Raw genomic sequence first — 18,182 nt, forward strand, 5'->3', positions numbered from 1 at the left:
AAAAAATGATTAAATTGTTCAGTTAAGATTAAGTTAATAATGACGATGAAATCATAATCATCTTCTTCCTTCCAAAAAAGCTTCTTGAGTTTACAAATTTCAAGCTAAATCAACCTTTGATAATAGTGATATTTATATCATCATTATGTTATAAATTAAACAACAGTAAAAATTACGAATCATGTTAGGACTTAATGTTAGACACATTTGTATACCTTTTTTACCCTTGACTATTATTGCCATTGATTAGGTTCCTTTGCTTTGTGTTAATCATGAGCAATTTTGTTGCCTCAAAGTAACTTTCTGGTAACTGAGTTATCTATTGTTATGGTGAGAGATGAACATGAAAAAAGGATGAACGACTAAAGTTACTTGAGCAACTTACATTGTAAAGGTCATTCTTCTATCAGTCCATTTTACTATTTCTCACAATAATATTGACCATGATTTTGACCTGAAATTTTGATCTAAAATTCTGCTGCACATTATCATTACAATGTGGTGTACTTAATAAGCTAAAATAAATTTAACTTTACTATTCATTTGTATTTAATAATATCCATTAACAATGCTATTGATGTCAAAAGATTCCATGATTTTTAGTCATCATCATTGTCTAAAAGATCCTTATTTAGGTTGAGCTCGGCAAGATTTGATTGTTGATTAGCTTGTTTATCAATATTGGATGTAAATAAAACATTTTCACTGTGATTCTGTTTTATGCTTTCAGCTTTAGTTTCAAGTTTTTTCCATGAATATTTAAAACCTTGTCCGTTTCAACTCACCTTTATATTGTTATTTTATCAACATGAGCTTCTTCATAATTAGGGAATTTTTTGCACGTAAATGATAGGAGTTATTTGTAGTACCAATTGAAGTTACTCAGAGCTTTATCAACTTTCGTGCTCAAGTGTACAAATTTTTTTGTTTCCAATATTAATTTTGTGCTAAACTTCACATTAAAACCATGTAAAGGCAATTAAATACTTGGCAATAATAAGCAATTATCATGGTTTGATTAAATATTTTCTCATTTTTTGTTCTATGAAAATTGCTACTGTTTAGAGTCTGTCATTTGCTGAACCCATTTTCCTGTAATTAAGTTTCACTTTACTTCAAAGACTAACATTTTGTTCTCTCTTTTTCAGTGATTTTCATTCTTTATCGGTTAATTCCAATGGAGCTTCCATTCTGCCTTCATCTTCACCATCAATGTTTCCATCATCATTAGGTCAAGGTCAATCTATTTCATCACCAACAACAACAACAACAGAAACCGTCACATCGAATGAACCTGAAAAGTTATCCAGAAAAATTAGGGAGTCTTTTGAGTCTGATTGTTGTCGATCAATGAAAAGACCTCACTATTCATTCAATAATAGGAATCACAATGTTGAAAGTTATAAAGAAACAAGGTCTTCGCAATATTCCGGAAACTGTTTGCCCATACAGAGCATGAGCGAGATAAACTCGAAGCTTGGTTACCAGTCCAATATAATCGATCGAAGTGGAGAGCAAATCAGAAGAGATGATTTGATATCAAGTAAACCAAGAACAACAATAACAGAAACATCAACATCAACAGCAGTAGCAATAAAAACAATATCACCTTCAACTTCAGTTTCATTATTTGATGATAAGTTAAAATTATCCTCAACCAATTTAATTGATTTAACCAAATTAAAGTCATCACCATCTAATCAAATTTGTTCACTTGTTAACACTTCTCAAAAGAAGTCATCTTCTAATATCAATCTGGTTCATAATCTTACATCAATCCATTCTTCCTCTTCATCCTCTTCCTCCTCCTCATCCTCTCTGCCTCCTTCTTCGTCTTTAATCCATTCCTCTACTTCATCGTCACTTTCATCAGCCTTGGCTGGATCTCCGTTATCATCATCATCATCATGTTCATCGCCCAAGAAAATATTGTTTGACCGTAATGCCGATAATGCTGAGACATCAAACCTTGATTCTAGTCTATTTCAAGTTAATGCGAGATCAAATCAACAAGAAAAACGGATTCTTTTCATTTTGGCCTCCAATCAGCCTAATCCTTCCTCCATCTCATCGTCGTTGTCATCTTTTTCTTCCGCCTCATCATCCTCGTCCTCATTTTCAATAGAGAAAAGCAGCTGTGATAACAAGTCGATTAATAAACCAATCAATTTGGAACTACGAGCATTATCGAGTTCATCAAGTGATTCTAAATCAATTCCATCACTGGATAAAGATAGTCCAATATCAGGTGAAATTTCATCTGATGCTAATGGAGAGCTTGGCAGTAAGGATGAAGGTTATTCAACAATGTCCAGTGATGTTCAAAGTGATGCAACCTTATCTGGGTCATCGTTTATTTCAAACAATAACGCAAACGTCACCATCAACAGCACAAACACCATTTTCCCTGTTAATCCATCAATCACTAAACAATCAACTGAAAGCAACTCTGGTAAAACTATTTTGATTGAAAAGCAAAATTTTACCACGAGTAAACCTTTACCATTATCAGCTCTCGTTTCAAAGCAATCCTGTGAAACGGTTGAAATAAGATCAACAATGGGAGTAAACGGATCGACAACGCCAATCCCAATGAAATTATCAGCTGTTAACCCGATTGTCGTAGGATCTTGTCGACTTACAACTTTCAAGGATCTTCCAGAAGATTGTTTAATTAAATCAACAATATCAACCCAAAATACCTCATTCACCTCTTCCAATGATAATTGTAATAATAATAACACTAAAATGGATGTTTTACGAGAAGAAGAGGATTGTATAGAGAAAGACAAGAATAAATCCACCGAAGATTATAATTTGAACAGTAATTGTTCAAAAACAGCTACAAATGGTAACAAATCATCTTGGTCAGATAATTGTGAGACGCATAACCTAAACAGTTCACAATTAACAAGACAACCTTATATGGATATTATGCGTAAGTCAAAAAAGAGTAATCATCCTCATAGATATACATTTCCACCTACATCAAAAGCCGTTACAGTTGATGGTATTGAATGTACACCTTGTGTTGTCAGTGACTTTAAACCTTCATTGCGAGCTGATTTTAAATCCATAGGCTTTCTGTGTAACTCATTAACCAAAAAATCAACACAATCCATTGATTCGAATGGTTGGCCAAAGTCAAGGTTAATTGATACAACTGAGAAAGTTACTGATTTTTGTGATAAAGATGGATCAATCTATTTGAACCATTGCATTGTTACAAACAATGATGGTGTTGATGATGTAAAGATGAATAGTGAGAAAAGTTTAAATGCAGTTGATACTAATGGTGATAAATTTGATGATAAAATTGGTCAAACAAATATTAAGGCTGAACCTGTTCGAAGTAGAAGATTAACATCATTCAAAGGTGAAATGATTAAAACGGATGACAAGGAATCTGATTTAGAAACAGATGAAAAGGGTTACAATGAAAATGGAATAGTAACCTTTAAAGTTGGTAAACCTGGATTCAAAAGGAAATCGATAATAGTGGCTCATTGTAATCATGTTAACAAACCTGGAAGCTCAACATCATTGTCATCATCTGCTGGATCTCATTCACTAAGTCGATCTTATTCAGATTCACAATTGTATTCAGACTCTAAAGATAAAATAGCCTCCATTGGAAAGAAACGGGCCACTCATGAAACCACTTCTACCTGTAAACCATCTGTTTTAATACGTCGACGAGTTAAACGTGAGACAAGAGCTTGTAATCAGTCTCTTCGATGGTCAACTTTATCAACTTCGAGCTCGGCTTTATCTGATGGTTTAGAAGCTCCTATTTGTTATGAAAGAAGGCGATGTCGTCCTCGACCAACTGATTTACCTGTTAAATATATTTCCAGTGATGAAAATCATTCGGCTGATGATGAAGATAGCCATGAAAAATTTGTTTCTCGATGGCTTCGTAATGGAACTGGTGGACTTCGATGGGACGATTCAGAGGTTACTTGGAAATTAAATGAATCACTTGACTGGCCTGAATCTATGGATTACATTTCTTCAAAGAAAGATGACAACTTTGAAGAGATTCCCCTGTTGGATGATGAATCAGATAAAATTGAAATTGTAACCAGTGTCTTACCCTGTTCTTCAAAAGCTGAGATAGGTGATAATTCATCTGACATGGCTTCATCTGTTCTAGATGATAATTTGGTGCCTGAAACTAATTTCAATGGAGATTTTTATCGTCTTTGCTCTGTTGGATCTAAAACGAGTTTACCTGAAGTGCCAGGTCTTTTATCGTCAACATCATTCCCATTAACAGATGTTAAAGAACAAGAGAGTGTCCCTGAAAATGATAATTTATCATCTTATTCTGTGGTTAAAGAAAGTACTGATGATATTGGTTTGAATGAAATTAAAATCATTCAAAAACAATGCCTAGATGCTAATCAAGATGATGAAGAAATTTTAGTTATTACGACTGATGTTGTTGATCATTCAGTTGAATCAAGTGATCAACAAAAAGAGTCAATGAAACCTTCATCAGAATCAACATCATTAACATCTCAGCTTCCAGTCAAGTCTTTACACCATTCATTGGCCATAAAAACGGAATCAAAGGAACAAGAAAAACCTAACAATGAATTGTTAGAAAGTAAAACTGATGATAAAATTGTCATCATAAATCATATTCCAATCAATCCTTCAACGACAAAAAGCTCATCCTGCACTTCAACTACAACTTCAATCACCTCACCAACCAAAAGTCTTTCTCCCTGTTCATCAAATTTCTCTCTCAAATCAAGCAATTCTGGACAATCTTCTTCTACTGATAAATGCAGACAAACAAAATCTACAATCAATCCAAGTACGGGCTTAAAGGAAAAGAAACCTCTGAAGACGTTTAAATCGCCGGTCAAAGAATCAACAGCGATAATTGTTACTAACAAAAACAAGGAAAACCAAGAAGAAAATGTTAAAGAGCGATCAACTCTTCGTGACTGCAATAGAACTGAACGAAGCTCAGAAAAGGGTTCAGAAAATGCTTCTCTCTCTTCATCGTCTCAAACGCGACCAATCCCATCTTTAATCAAATCTCATTCATCCAATTACGCAAAATTATCTTCAGCAACACGAATTCCATTACCTAAACAAAGTAACTCTTTGGATCAGATTAAAACAGTTAAGGATGTTAAATTAAGGCATGACACAACTGAAATCGGTGAACGTATGAGTACAAAAAATTTAATCGCTAAATTTTCCGCAAACTCTAAAAAACCAACCAAACAAGAGCTAACCAAAAGCTCAATCAATAATAGTAAAATAAATAATTCTGATTCAAATTCAACTGGACTGATTTCTGCAAATAGCAGCAAAAATGAGGAAAAGTCTGAAAAAGTCAAAGAATATATTAAAACTGTGGAAACTAAAAGACTAAGGAGTGAAAAGAGTTATAATGCATCACGAAAAGCAACCGATGTTCCTGCAAACGAATTGAAATCACCAACAGCTCCAAGTGTCGAAGAATTTGAAAGGCGACTTTCCGAGGATAAACAGATGGCTGAAAAGATTAAGGAATTTTATTCTCTATTTGAAGAAAGACAATCATTTAATGTTGAATGCTCATCAAATAAGAGTAAGGTTAATAATAGTGATAAGCCAATATTGGAAAGTATTCAATGTAAATTAAATTATCCGAAAGCTATTTTAAGACGTCCTAAAGGAGAACCTTCAAAGACTTCGAAAGAAGGTCATGAAACATCCTGGGTTCATGTAAGTGGTTTCAGTGTTGGTAAATCGGAAAATTATGTGGAAAAGCCAACGTCATCATCATCAACAGTCATCAATGTTAATAAAAATTCGACTAGTAAATTGAGTTCAGACTCATGCTCAAGTGAGGATGAAGCTAATTTCAATTTTAATGGGAAGAGAAGATCATCTTTTCATCAGCGTCTTTTAGCTCTTCACCGGTCTAGAAGACAACGAAAACGAGGTAATTATCTCTTACTATTTCAATTTAATTTAAATTTATTGTCAGTTCATTTTTTAATTTTCATCTTTTTTTCTTTCAAAAGCATCTGGTCGTTATATGGGTATGGGATTTTTGCCCAGGATAAGAGCATCTATCGTGGACAGGCTTGATTTTTACCACAGATTCGGTGAAAAAGAGCAAAAAGCTTTATCATCATTCAACTTTCTCAATGAATTCTCGATTTCGCCTTTATCTTCATCGTCATCTTCACCAGTCATTGAATGTTTTGAGAAATTTGCTGAAGAACAGAAACTATTGATTCGTTGTTATTTAAATTCATTTTCACAATTATCTCAATCATCATCACTACCAGCATCATGTTCACCACCATTCACATCTAAATGGCCTCAATCACCCTCATCATCATCATTGAAATGTTCACCTTCTCGGCATCAACCATCTGTAGCTGAACACACAAATTATATCAATGATTCTGACTTGAACAGGAAGACCATTGGAACTGATTATGTTGATCTAATTACTCCAAATAGTTTTGTCTAAAGCCAGAAATGGATTATTATTGTAGCCATGAAGACGATTATTTTTTTTCTCTGTTATTAACCGCAACAGATAATCAACATTTACTGAAAAATGGTTTCTTTTAGTTTTATTATGAAGAAACTCATTGTAAAAGAATCAAAGCAAAGTTAGAATTGATAATCACCAAAGGAAATTGGTACCAATAGAAAGATGCTTAGAATGAAATATCATTGTCTGAATTTGATAACAGACTAATGTTATTCCAATCGATATATATCATGATGAATCATATTTTAAATTAATTGGAGGCAAAAGCGAAAAAAAATTGTAACAAAATTACTTTTTTGGTTGAAAAAAATCAATTGTATCGAAACTGGTAACATATTTATCATGTGCGTTCCTATTTGTGATGTATTATTAGGAGTTGATGATGAAAGTAACCCAAGTAAATTGTACATTTATAGCCTTCTCATTTCAATCTCATCATCCTAATAAGCTATCCAATGAATTATTACTAGATGGTGATAAAAAGCTGGACAAAATCTATAAATTGAAATGAAATAAATATAAATATTTAATTGTTTATTCAAGTATTTAATTATTTAACTTATCGAGATTCATCTACATATACTATAATGGGACAAAGAAGTTGCAATTTAATTTCTTCAATTTATCTTTCAATTTCCTTTCAGACTAACCAAAAAGTAATCAAGAATAATCAAGGATTGGACTTTCTTTCCCCACTGACTGTATTCAACAGTAAAATCTCTCATAATATCTGACATGAATATCTGGGATTATAATTTTTATCATAAATAATATTCACGAAATTGATTTCCATGACAAAGTCGATCTCGATCTTAATTTTGTGATTTTGGGTATTCGAGGCAACAATTCTTCAGACAATCTCTTTTAGCTCATTGGTTTAACTCAACATGTAAAAATCGCTGATTGTTAACTTGGTAAAATGAGATATGTTAATCCATCATTCAATCAGTTTGTTGAACAATCTAATTCGTTCTCATTTTTGATGAATTTCGTACTTCCTAATTGATTTCAATATTTTTGTTCAAGCTTCCAGGAGGTAATGAATAAGACATTGATATTTTGATTATAATTATTTGCCCTTATATCATTTTCCTCAAAGTTTAGTTCTAAGTTTGTTTTGGAAGTAGGTGATTTGTAGAGGCTAATTGTTTATCTAGTTTGATTTAGATAAGTTAGTTAGAAAAGACAAAGGGTTAAATTGTAAATTGTGTTGAAATGTACTATTGTTTTCATCTTATTATCAGTTGTTTTCTTGTCGAACTGTTGAGTGCACAAAGTGAGGATGAAGTAAGGCCAATCAATCCTGATGTCTTCATACCGTGTTTCAAAGTAAAATGTTACGGAGATGATTTGGGTTGCTTTAGGCCTTTAATATCAGGATTAATCATTTTATTTCCACCGATAAGTATATGTGCTGAAGATCCCAAGATTGTTAACCTGACCTTTCACATTGCCAATAGAGATGATCCCTCCATGTTTATTGACACAACTTCATTGTCTGCTCTTAAACCAGGACGTAGTTTGGCCTTTTACAGCCATGGATGCTTCGGAAGTTATGCAGATAAAAATGCCCTTTACCCGGGATTCGGGTTACTCCGACATTACTACCAAGTAGTTCTGTCTGATTGGGTTAGAGGAGCAAATCCATACGTTTTTGGTAGAATGCCTGCAATCATCAATTTATTTCTATGTACAGCCAATTGTGAAGTTGTTGGACGCCGAGTGGCTAATGTTTATGCTTATGCAGTCCAACGATTGGGCATCAGCCCTTCAGATATAGTTGTAGTAGGTCACAGTGCTGGTTCACAGGCAACACATTTCACGAGTACCTGGTTACAGGAAAAATATAACATGAAACCCTATGAAACAATTGGTAAGCGAAGAGTCTCAGCTTATTTCAAGAGTAGTTGCTGGTGTGAATGAAGCTATGTTGATATGTTTTAACTTTGAATTATTTTGTGAATTAATTCATTTATTTATTGAAATACCAGGTTTGGATGTGGTTTCTGACCCTTATATCCCATCTACTGTACTCCCAGTCAATCGCATGGACGCTTCTTATGTAACTGCAGTTCATACAACGTTCAACTTTCCCATTCCCCTGATATCTCATCTTCCGGCTGCAACCGTATTAAAAGTCGGCTCGCCTTTTCCCTTATCACATACGGATTTATATGTTAATGGACCTTACGGAGTGTTGATTCTTCAACCACCCTGTGGACTCTTGCCATATTGTAGTCACTTTTATTCGATCAATGTCTATGTGGGATCGTTGTTTGGCTGTCGATATAAATCATGTTACTTCAATGATGATCGAACTGGTGTTGCTAGTTCAGTTTTTGGCAAACGAGGTGCATTATGTATAACAGCTCCTAAATATCCATTAACAGAATGTGAATGCGAGTCAGGATCGAAGACACAATCTGTTGAATTTAGTAAAGTAAAAAAGTCTCATAGAATGGAAAGTGTGAAACACTTGAATGTCAGTTGTTGAAGTCGTTAAAACGATTCTTCAACCATTTATTTAATCAACATAATGAAAAAATTAAAAGATTTCAAAAATCAGACCAAGTTTAGCAACTTTTTGCATTTTTTATTGATGCTACCAGAAAACCAAAAATTGGGTTAACCTTTACTCAGCTGTTTGTTCAGCAAAAACTTGTCAAAACCAGAAAAGTTTAAATAAATCCGCGAAATTTAATTCATAAGTCAATGGTAATATTATTAGACAGCCAAGCTAGTCGGATGATCGAGAGACTGACTTACAACTTGTTAGAGACAAAGAAGCAACTCGTAAAGTTATCTTAACCAAAGAGTATGTATTAATAACTAATAATAATAACTAAATGTATGACTCTTTGGTTACGGTTAAAAAAAGTTGCTTTAAATAAATATATTTAGACTTGACTTTCCGATTCTAATTTAAGGAAACAAATGATGTTGGATTATATCTAAAAGATGATCTCAAAAGTATCTATTCGAGTTTATGGATGCACAAGTAATAAGGAATTCAATGCGAATCTTTGGCTCGACAAAACTTGGCGAGGAACTGAAAAATCAATTACAGATTCTGATGAAATCTGATGAAATACAATAAAGAATAGGAATCAAGTCTGATCGAGTTATTGTAGTTAACAGCTAACAGCTTTAACCTTGACTGCTGACTGACTTGAAATGTATAACTTCGTTATTTAATACGAACTTTAGCCTCACCTGTTCAGAATCTTGTGATTAAAACACCTTTAGTTGATTCAGTATCGCAATCACAGTTGAAATGTGTTTTATTACATAGCAAACATATGTTAATGAACATTCATTGAAATAATTGTTTTTGTTATTGAAACAGATTGTTGTTGCTTAAATTTATGTTTAATTGTGTTTATAAATGAAGGTTTTGTGAATGAGAAACAACAAGTTGAGTTTTCAATTTTCAATGATGACAATTTTGGTTTGCTTGAAACTAATTAGTTTATGGATTATTTTTTTTAAAAAATCTACCCAAATGGGAAACAAGAATTCACTTTGAATAATGAAAAGGTCGACAGTAGAGTGGATTAATAAATTGATTGTAAAATGATGTCAAACTATAAAAGCTTTTTTACCAAGGCAGAGTTTTGTCCAGATCAAAAATTTCGTCAAATCTAAAAGGTTGACAAAATGATCCAGATTCCTCTTTGTTTATCAATTAGGTAAATTTTTTGATTAAAGGTGAAGGTTAACAATTTTGAAAGTCAGCATCACTCGTTTACAATTGTAACACAATTTTGGCAGAGAAGTCAGAAAACGTTGTCATCAACATCAGTTTTCCTGATTAAAATCAAGATGTTAACATAGAAGAGTTGAAAAATAATATATACATATGTAAATATATATATTTATGTATTTATATATATTTATATATAGATATTTATAAGTCTTGTTATGGTTAGTATTAAATATTAATCACGACAAAATTGAGCATTTCTCTTGGTCTTGTCCTCAGAATTTTTCCTTTGTATCCAGGTTCCAAGTTTTGATAAAAAATCAATCAAATATTTTTGTCTTGTTTTTCTTCACGGTGATTTCACTTTGATCACCGAAGTTCAATCCTTCCTTGAATTTTCTTCCGCATTCCTTTTACACTTTCCATACAAGGCAAGCCTCGGATGAGTTGTATAGATAGATGAGTGAAGGTGGAAATGAGAAAGAGCTAAACAAGTGATTACAAAGAAAGAAGAGAGAGAAAAATGGGAAATGAGACTAGCTTTCTCTAGTAGACAGAGAAATATTATTGATGGTGAATCTTGAGGAGCGAGACTTTTCAATTTGATTGGAAAAGTCATGATATTTAGGTTGCAAATTGGAGATTTGCTTAGCACCTGGTTATATAAAGAAATGAATCCAATCATTTTCCATTATATAAAAAATCTTAGGTTAATAAACCCAATTTTTGTCCATTTCCTTGCTTCAGAAGACATTTCTGTTCAATTATTCCAGACGTCTCTTGTTCATGTGACTTTGGATCGATGCAAATTAAGGTCATACCAATGACCATTTCTATGATTAGTCTCGTCCTTTTTTTGATGTTATTATTATTTTCTTGCGCTTAGTCAACTTGCTCTCCATGAATGAAGTTCAATTTAGGGTGATAATAATGGATGAATGAGATGCAAATGAGCAATCCAAAAGTATGAGTGAGTGGAAGAAAATGAAACACAATTAACCAACTTAAAAACAAATTTTTTGTTAGCTGGTGGCTCCTTTTTTATATATATAGTAATGTAACTTGATTGATTCATCACCAGTGTGGGTTAATGTCTTCTGAAATCCATGAATCTCTTAAAGCTTCCAGTGAAGATAATCGATCATTTTGATTAACAACTAATAATTTAGAGATGAAATCTTTAGCCTCATCTGATACAGTTGACCAGTATTGATGAAGAAATTCAAACGATCCTTTCAGGATAAGGTCAAATAATTCATCATTGTTGTTATCCATGCTAACAAAAGGTGGATAGCCACAAAGTAAGATGTAAGCAATTACTCCAGTTGCCCAGACATCAACCTTAAAATCGTAACCAGTTTCAGCGAGGATTTCGGGTGCAACGTAAATCGGAGTACCACAAACTTCGAATAGCTTTTGTCCTGGGAGTATTTTAACTGCTAAACCAAAATCAGCTAGTTTAATAAACATTTTACCATCCTTTTTAGATGAAACTAGTAAATTTTCAGGCTTAATATCACGATGACAGATATTCATTGAATGGAGGTAGGCAAGAGCTTGAAGAAGATTGGTAACCATTCCTCTGGCTTCTTTTTCACTGTACCTATTGAAAGGATGGAAAAAATTAAACAATTAGTGAAATGATAAACAATCATGATTGGAATCATTAGTTTTGAAATGACAGTTAAAGGTCAATTATTCCAACTATACTTTCAATGGTGAAAGAAATACGAAAACAATGTTTATTTGTTTTTTTAATGTCATTGAAAAATTTAAAGATTGATGTTCTAAGGCTAAATTATTATCAAACAAGAATTAATGAAATTCAGAATATGCTGATTAGACGATTATTAGCGGTTAACAATGATGAAATAATTTCAATCATCAACAATGAGTTAATCAATTTTCATTTCTCACAGTTTGAATTGGATTTAAAGTGAATATTAAATAGTTAACCTTGATGGTTTGAAGATTATGATAAACTGACTCACATAAACACTGTAAAGTGATCTGTTTGTTTGTATAATTTAATTGGTTTACTATTGGAATAGTAGTTTTAAATAGAAGAAAAATATAAACTTATTTGAGGTTAATTAAAATGGTTAAGCTAAATTAGGAGGTAATAATGCTCCTACGCTAAGCAAGAGGTAAACTTATGCCTTATGTTACCAGATATACTGAGAAGATACTGATACAAAAAGGGGAAAATTGATGCTGATGATTCAATAATCAACACAAATCAAGTTTAAACATTTTTTTCATGGACATCATCATGGTTGTCATCAAACGATTTAACTGAGAAACATTCAGACACTAAAATGGGTCAATAAAGACAAATTTTTCGTTGACTTCAGACCAAGATTGAATTAAGATTATGACTATTTACTGGACCCAGTTAGCTTGGTAACAAATCAGCAAAGATGATGATTTATTCAGTGGATAATCAGTTGATTAGCTCATTTATCCGCATAATGTATAAGCATAACCTTTCATGTCAAGGTTAATGCCAATAAGTTGTGATTAAGAAATGGTGACTAAAAGTTCAGTAAGAATTGGAAGAAAAATATTCACAAATTAAATTAACAATCAACAGATAGTTAACATTTGGATCATTTTTTGTTACATTTTAAATGACTAACTGTTCAAGATTACTATTGTTTGCTTTAGTTGTTGTCCTCAAGTTGATTGATAATGTAATTAAAAGACTCAAACTAATTGGAAGAGACAATAGAGAGTGAAAAAATCAAATATAATAAATCGACAGTTTGATGAATCTCAAACAATGAATTTGATTCATCAAATTAAGACAATTTCAGCATTAACTCATCTAAACAATAGTTGGAGCAAAAAGCTTGATTGTCTAACAAGGAAATCGTATTCGCATGTTTTCTAAGCTGTTTAGTAAATTGTTAACAGATTCAGCCTTTTTTATCATATTCCCAATGAGTATGGATTAATAAGTTCTTTGCGGTTGCATGATTTACCTATTTTTAGAGGTTATTGCATCAAATAAATCACCACCGGCTACCAATTCCATGACTAGATACATTTCATTAGGAAAATCATAATCTTCAATTAGCTGGATTATAAATGGATGGTTAATTTTCCGTAAAATTGAAACTTCTGACTTGGATACTTCATTTCCACGGCATTTTTTCTTATTGATAATTTTCATGGCGAATTTAAGATTATTAACACGATTGACACACTCATGAACAACAGCGAAATTGCCATCTCCAATTATATTGCCAACAGAGTATTTACGACAGATTTCTCGAGGAAACAATAAACTCATTGTCGAATAATTTGAGTGTTGATTGTTGAAAGATGATGTAATCTTATTATTTGAAGCTTTTGCACAATTTATTGTTGAATTAATTCGTCTGGGAAGTTGAGTGAGTCCTTGAAGAATCGGTATTCGACTGTATTTAACTGATGAAGACGTCTTTCTCTTGTTAGTTTTATCATGATGATGATGATGATGATGATTGTTATTGTTATTATTAATATTATTATTGTTGTTAATATTATTGATATTATGGCTATTATTTGAACTGTTGCTATTATTGTTGTTGTTCTTCCTATGACTTGACTTCAACGGATCTTGATAAACAATATTACCGTCACTAGCTCTTAAAGTATTGTTATGGATTTTACGGTTAGCTTTATCTTTGGATGGAGTATTGCGAGGTGCATTGTAACCATACACATTTTCACCACAATTAATGTTATTAATTCCACTGCTACTGCTTATACCACCAATGCTATTACGGTTTAGGTTACGTTTCACTGGATAATCACGGTTGTTGTTGTATTCGTTAAGAGAAATTCGAGACGAACTCATTGGAATTGATGAATTGACCAGATATTTCCGCTGATTAGAAAGACTTGAGTTACTATTGTTATGATTGTGGTTTGGGTTGCTTTTGTAAGTGTTGTAATTAGTGTTAATCACTGTTGATGAGACTGGATCATAAACTTCAGGAGTGAAAACATCATTTTCCAAACTTAAATCGCGCAAATTTACATTCTCTAACCAAACAGATGAACTTGAACTTGAGGATAGTGATGAATCAGAATCAATTTCCCGTGAGGTTGAAACAGAAGTTTTGATGATGGAAGTTGATGGTGAGGTAACTGAATTTACTGATGTGGGAACTACATTTGATGTTCTTGATGATCTTGGTGATGCTATTGTTGTCTCATTGATGTCGTATTTTTTACAGCCCGGAGTTGATGTTGTTGTTGACGATGATAAACTGACAGCTGCTTTACCTAGTAAAAAGCGTCCAAAATGAATGTTATTACACTCTTCCGGATGAATCTCAAAGTCTTGATTGTTACGTTTATCACTAGTTGAGACAATAAATATATCTTGATCACTGAAAAAATCTTTCAATTTGGTTACTTTTTTACCATTTAAGTGGTAAACGCGTCTTATTGGGGTAAACAAGGTTTTACTTTTAGCTTGAATATCAGTGAGAAGCTGATCGTAGGAGTGAACTGATCGTTTGTTCAGCAACAACTTAATCACTTCTCGAGGTTTAGGACCATTAATAATAATATTAACCAATTTAGGTCGAATGAATTCGTTAGTTGGCGGTCCTGGTTGATTGCTTGCAAAGGGAGAGGCCATTGTTTTTATGCGTTGATCAGCGGCTGTGCATGAGGTTGACTTTGAAAGTTGATTAAAACCATGTGAATCAAATCCTTGGCTAATAGACCCATAGTCAAGATCAACATAATTATCCAGGGAGGAACATATGTAAATATGATTATCTTTGAATTCTTCAAGAGACTCTAATTTAACTCGAGGTTTGGAACCACTATATGAGTAAATGTACTGCACTCCTTTTGGTAAGTTGACATCTTTGATTAGTCGGTTAAGATCTTCTAGAAGAACATCGAAAGATCGGATTCTTTCGGTACACAAACAATAACGTATTCCTCTGAAAAAACGATTTCCATTGATCATAAATTTGAGCCTTTTGCCTTTTCTTTCAATGCTTAACAACTCAATCCGCTTGGTCCGGTTGGTAACAGCTGATTCACTTTTAACAGGCATCAATAGGTTACCAGAGCTTGTTGAATTTTCCAAGGAAGAATCCTCTGTCTCTCTGTCGGTTTCAATCAAAGTTTTCATGATTAGCAGTTAGTTTGAACAGACAGGTACTGGTAACAAAGAAGAAAAAGTAGACGATGATAGAAATATTTTATATATGTATAAAGTTGTGTATCGAATGGTTGTAAAAACAATTATCAAAGATGTTGAAATGTAATCAGCACAAGGTTGTGAGCTGTGTAAATTAAAGCCAGCTAGACATGGGCTGAACTGGTTACTAAGATGACGGTGATGATAACAGACGAGAATCCTTTTTCACCTTCATCCAAGAGAGGAAAAGAATGGTAAAAAGGCAAATAGGCAAATGCAGAATTGATTAAAAGGGTTGAAGCAGCATTTACAATAAAGAAACTAGCAAAGTCCAAAAACAATGTAACCAAAATTGATTTAATAAAGATATACTTTACTAACTCAATTGAAGGTAACCATAGACAACACAGACACTTTTATTGTTGATTATGGTGATGATGATGATAATAATGTCGATGATGACGATGGAAATAGAGTTGGAAAAAAATAATAAATCTGATGGTTATTTAGTCGTTGGTTGCTTTTTCACAGGTTGTTTATATTCACAGAATAAATCAACGCACAATCCAATGGTACGGTTTTTACCAAGGACAGCATTCCTACACATCATATAAGTACTTTGCCATTAATTTAATTAGCAAAAGAGCCCCAATCTCTTTAGGGTTTCATCTTTCTATCCACTGCTCATGGTGTTCATCGACATCATCCTAGTGGTTGCTCATCAGCATTTCTTGCTCAATTCTCCACAATCCTTATTTTGACTTCTTTTTCTTATGTTGCTCTTTCTTCCTCCTCCTTTTCTTCCAAAGACCGCCTAAGTCCTGGTCGACTTGCTTGATAATCAAGGATAAATTTATGTAAACTTTCACTTTGATTCTTGATTAATTTACTTTGAATTAGTAAATGAAATGACTTGAAAGATGAGGCTTCGGAGCAAAATTGTAAGAAAACATGAAGAGTAAACAAACAGGTTACCAGAAAAAAAACTTAATGACCGGCAACAGCTTTACAGTAAACCTAAAGTGGATAAAAATATAAAGAAAAGTAAGGTTAGAAAATTATATTACAACAATTGCGTAGATAAAACAATTAAAAAAATAACAAACAGTTATATCAGTTATATAACCTTATGATGATGGTAAGGTTGAGAAGATAATCATATGTTGTTGCTAATTATAAGAGAGGAAAACCAGGAAATATTAAAATTGGTTAAGAGTAAAGGTTAATCATTGACCAATCTTACTAATGGTGATTAACATAATTAATTAAAGTTTGATTTTATAACAATTACATTAGCAAACCTAAAAATAATAGGAGGCAAACAATCAAGCAGTGACTTTGAAGTATCAACAGCAACAGTAACAACAAAGATTGTAAGGATAAGGACACCGCTCTCTATACAAGCTTCTCTCCTCAGCGCTCTTCTTCATGCTCAACGGTTCATACAAGCATGAAACATGGTTATTGGGCAAGTTGATGATGTTTTAATGGTCACATACAAATAAATCTCAGCCTTATTTAAAATGAAAAAGATGATGATGCTATATTCAGATAAGCTCGACAATTAATTACATTACTATCTGTAGAAATAGAAAGAAGAAGAAGAGGAAAAGAAGCATAATGCATTGAGAGTCATGTTTATGTATGTGTATATAAACCATCATCACTAGTGAATGTTGTGACCTAAGGGGTCTGATATTCTTAAATAGTTGAACAATTTGATGGCCCAATTTTAAATCTTGTCATCATAATAATCGTCAGCTTGATTTCCAATTTAAATTCAGGTATCATACCATTGCTACCATAAATGTAAGTTGGTTTATAGTATCACTAACACCTTGTTCACAAATCAAGTAGTCAGCAATTTAGCATGAAATATTAGCAAACATGTGATGAGCTGAAAGACACTGAGTGGTAGATGAGAGAAACAGAATTGAATTAGATGAAAAAAGTAAACCAACAGTTCTCAACTTAGATCTATCAGCTTTTGGCTAAAATCCACAAGAAGAGGAAACAAATAATCAGGTTAGGCTAAACAGAATGATAATGAAGATAGATTGATGCGAATTTGGTTATTTCAATCTGTATTCTGTTTTTGATTCATGAAATAATCACATATTATCGGCTTTTAAAACCAATAATAGCTATTAAAGGTGATTACAGACTTACTATTTGATTGGTCTTCTTGTTTTTTGGTTTTACAAGTATATGCTTACATGTTTCATGTCAACTTAATGAGCTTGTAAACACCAATCGTGTTAATGTTATTTACATTTGTTGTATTATATCTCCTTCTTTAACAAATTTATATTTAGAGGCAATCTTATTTGGTTGCAAATAAATTCACTTTAAACCCGGGAGGTTAATCAAGGTTGTCTTACTCTTGAAGATTATCATCATCATCACCACCATTATCATTATTAAGAAAAGGTTGTTAATTAACTAACCATCAAGATGAAAGTATTGGACAATGTTACACCATAAGAAGAGTGAAATGTGATGTAGAAGAAAAAAAAGGTCACCCATTAATGTTGGTAAATAAGCATTAGGTATTTTGTTGTTGAAGTTATGAATAAAACGTTGTTTATGTTGTTATTGGTTTAACTGTTTATATTTAATAATAATTTCGATGATTAAGATTATTGAGATGAACATGTGAATGTTAATGAAACAAAAGAAATATTATAAAAAAACATGATCCATTCAATAAAATAAAAGGTAAATTCTGAGCACACAAAAGATAAACACATCAACATCTACAAAAAATGACAATTTCTCTTCCTATATCGTTCACTCTTGCAATCTCATTT

The 18,182-nt window shown here is 32.6% G+C and overlaps 3 protein-coding genes across 13 annotated transcripts in view; 2 read left to right on the plus strand and 1 right to left on the minus strand.

The window, feature by feature from the left end:
• The window catches only part of LOC107361756 (uncharacterized), a 49,444-nt gene extending 42,390 nt beyond the window's left edge, over positions 1-7,054 (plus strand). For all 7 annotated transcript variants that reach the window (XM_015928643.3, XM_089266369.1, XM_025160788.2 and 4 more), the window contains 2 exons: positions 1,149-5,950; positions 6,033-7,054. In XM_015928643.3, coding sequence (XP_015784129.1) covers positions 1,149-5,950; positions 6,033-6,490 — 5,260 coding nt within the window. In that variant the 3' untranslated portion in view covers positions 6,491-7,054. The remainder of the gene's footprint in view (positions 1-1,148; positions 5,951-6,032) is intronic.
• A 131-nt stretch (positions 7,055-7,185) lies between these two features.
• Positions 7,186-9,084, plus strand: LOC107361582 (phospholipase A1 VesT1.02-like). The gene is made up of 2 exons (XM_015928417.3): positions 7,186-8,390; positions 8,509-9,084. The coding sequence occupies exons 1-2, from the start codon at positions 7,733-7,735 to the stop codon at positions 9,009-9,011; spliced, it is 1,161 nt and encodes a 386-aa protein (XP_015783903.1). The 5' UTR covers positions 7,186-7,732; the 3' UTR covers positions 9,012-9,084.
• Positions 9,085-9,864: 780 nt separating this feature from the next.
• Positions 9,865-18,178, minus strand: LOC107361737 (serine/threonine-protein kinase DCLK1). Of its 5 annotated transcripts, XM_015928610.3 has the most exons (4): positions 17,589-18,121; positions 17,166-17,279; positions 13,205-16,389; positions 9,865-11,823 (listed from the first exon to the last, which is right to left on the minus strand). In XM_015928610.3, the coding sequence occupies exons 3-4, from the start codon at positions 15,361-15,363 to the stop codon at positions 11,295-11,297; spliced, it is 2,688 nt and encodes an 895-aa protein (XP_015784096.1). In that variant the 5' UTR covers positions 15,364-16,389; positions 17,166-17,279; positions 17,589-18,121; the 3' UTR covers positions 9,865-11,294. The 5 variants fall into 5 exon arrangements, with proteins under 5 accessions (XP_015784096.1, XP_015784095.1, XP_089122129.1 ...); XM_015928609.3 differs by lacking the exon at positions 17,166-17,279 and having other exon boundaries at positions 17,820-18,178; XM_089266003.1 differs by lacking the exon at positions 17,166-17,279 and having other exon boundaries at positions 17,589-17,737.
• Between the last annotated feature and the right edge of the window lie 4 nt (positions 18,179-18,182).

This window comes from Tetranychus urticae, chromosome 1 (assembly GCF_039701765.1).
Source record: "Tetranychus urticae isolate SD_2017Ah chromosome 1, NJAU_TeUrti_SD_1.0, whole genome shotgun sequence".
NCBI lineage: Eukaryota > Metazoa > Arthropoda > Arachnida > Trombidiformes > Tetranychidae > Tetranychus > Tetranychus urticae.

What these genes read in the sequence shown, in the direction of transcription:
- LOC107361737 (XM_015928609.3), bottom strand. Translation starts at nt 15,363, where the DNA reads ATGAAAACTTTGATTGAAACCGACAGAGAGACAGAGGATTCTTCCTTG. An exon ending in GCAATAACCTCTAAAAATAG is followed by an intron (nt 11,824 to 13,204) that starts GTAAATCATGCA and finishes TCCTTTCAATAG; the next exon opens with GTACAGTGAAAAAGAAGCCA.
- LOC107361582 (XM_015928417.3), top strand. Translation starts at nt 7,733, where the DNA reads ATGTACTATTGTTTTCATCTTATTATCAGTTGTTTTCTTGTCGAACTG. An exon ending in GAAACCCTATGAAACAATTG is followed by an intron (nt 8,391 to 8,508) that starts GTAAGCGAAGAG and finishes TTGAAATACCAG; the next exon opens with GTTTGGATGTGGTTTCTGAC.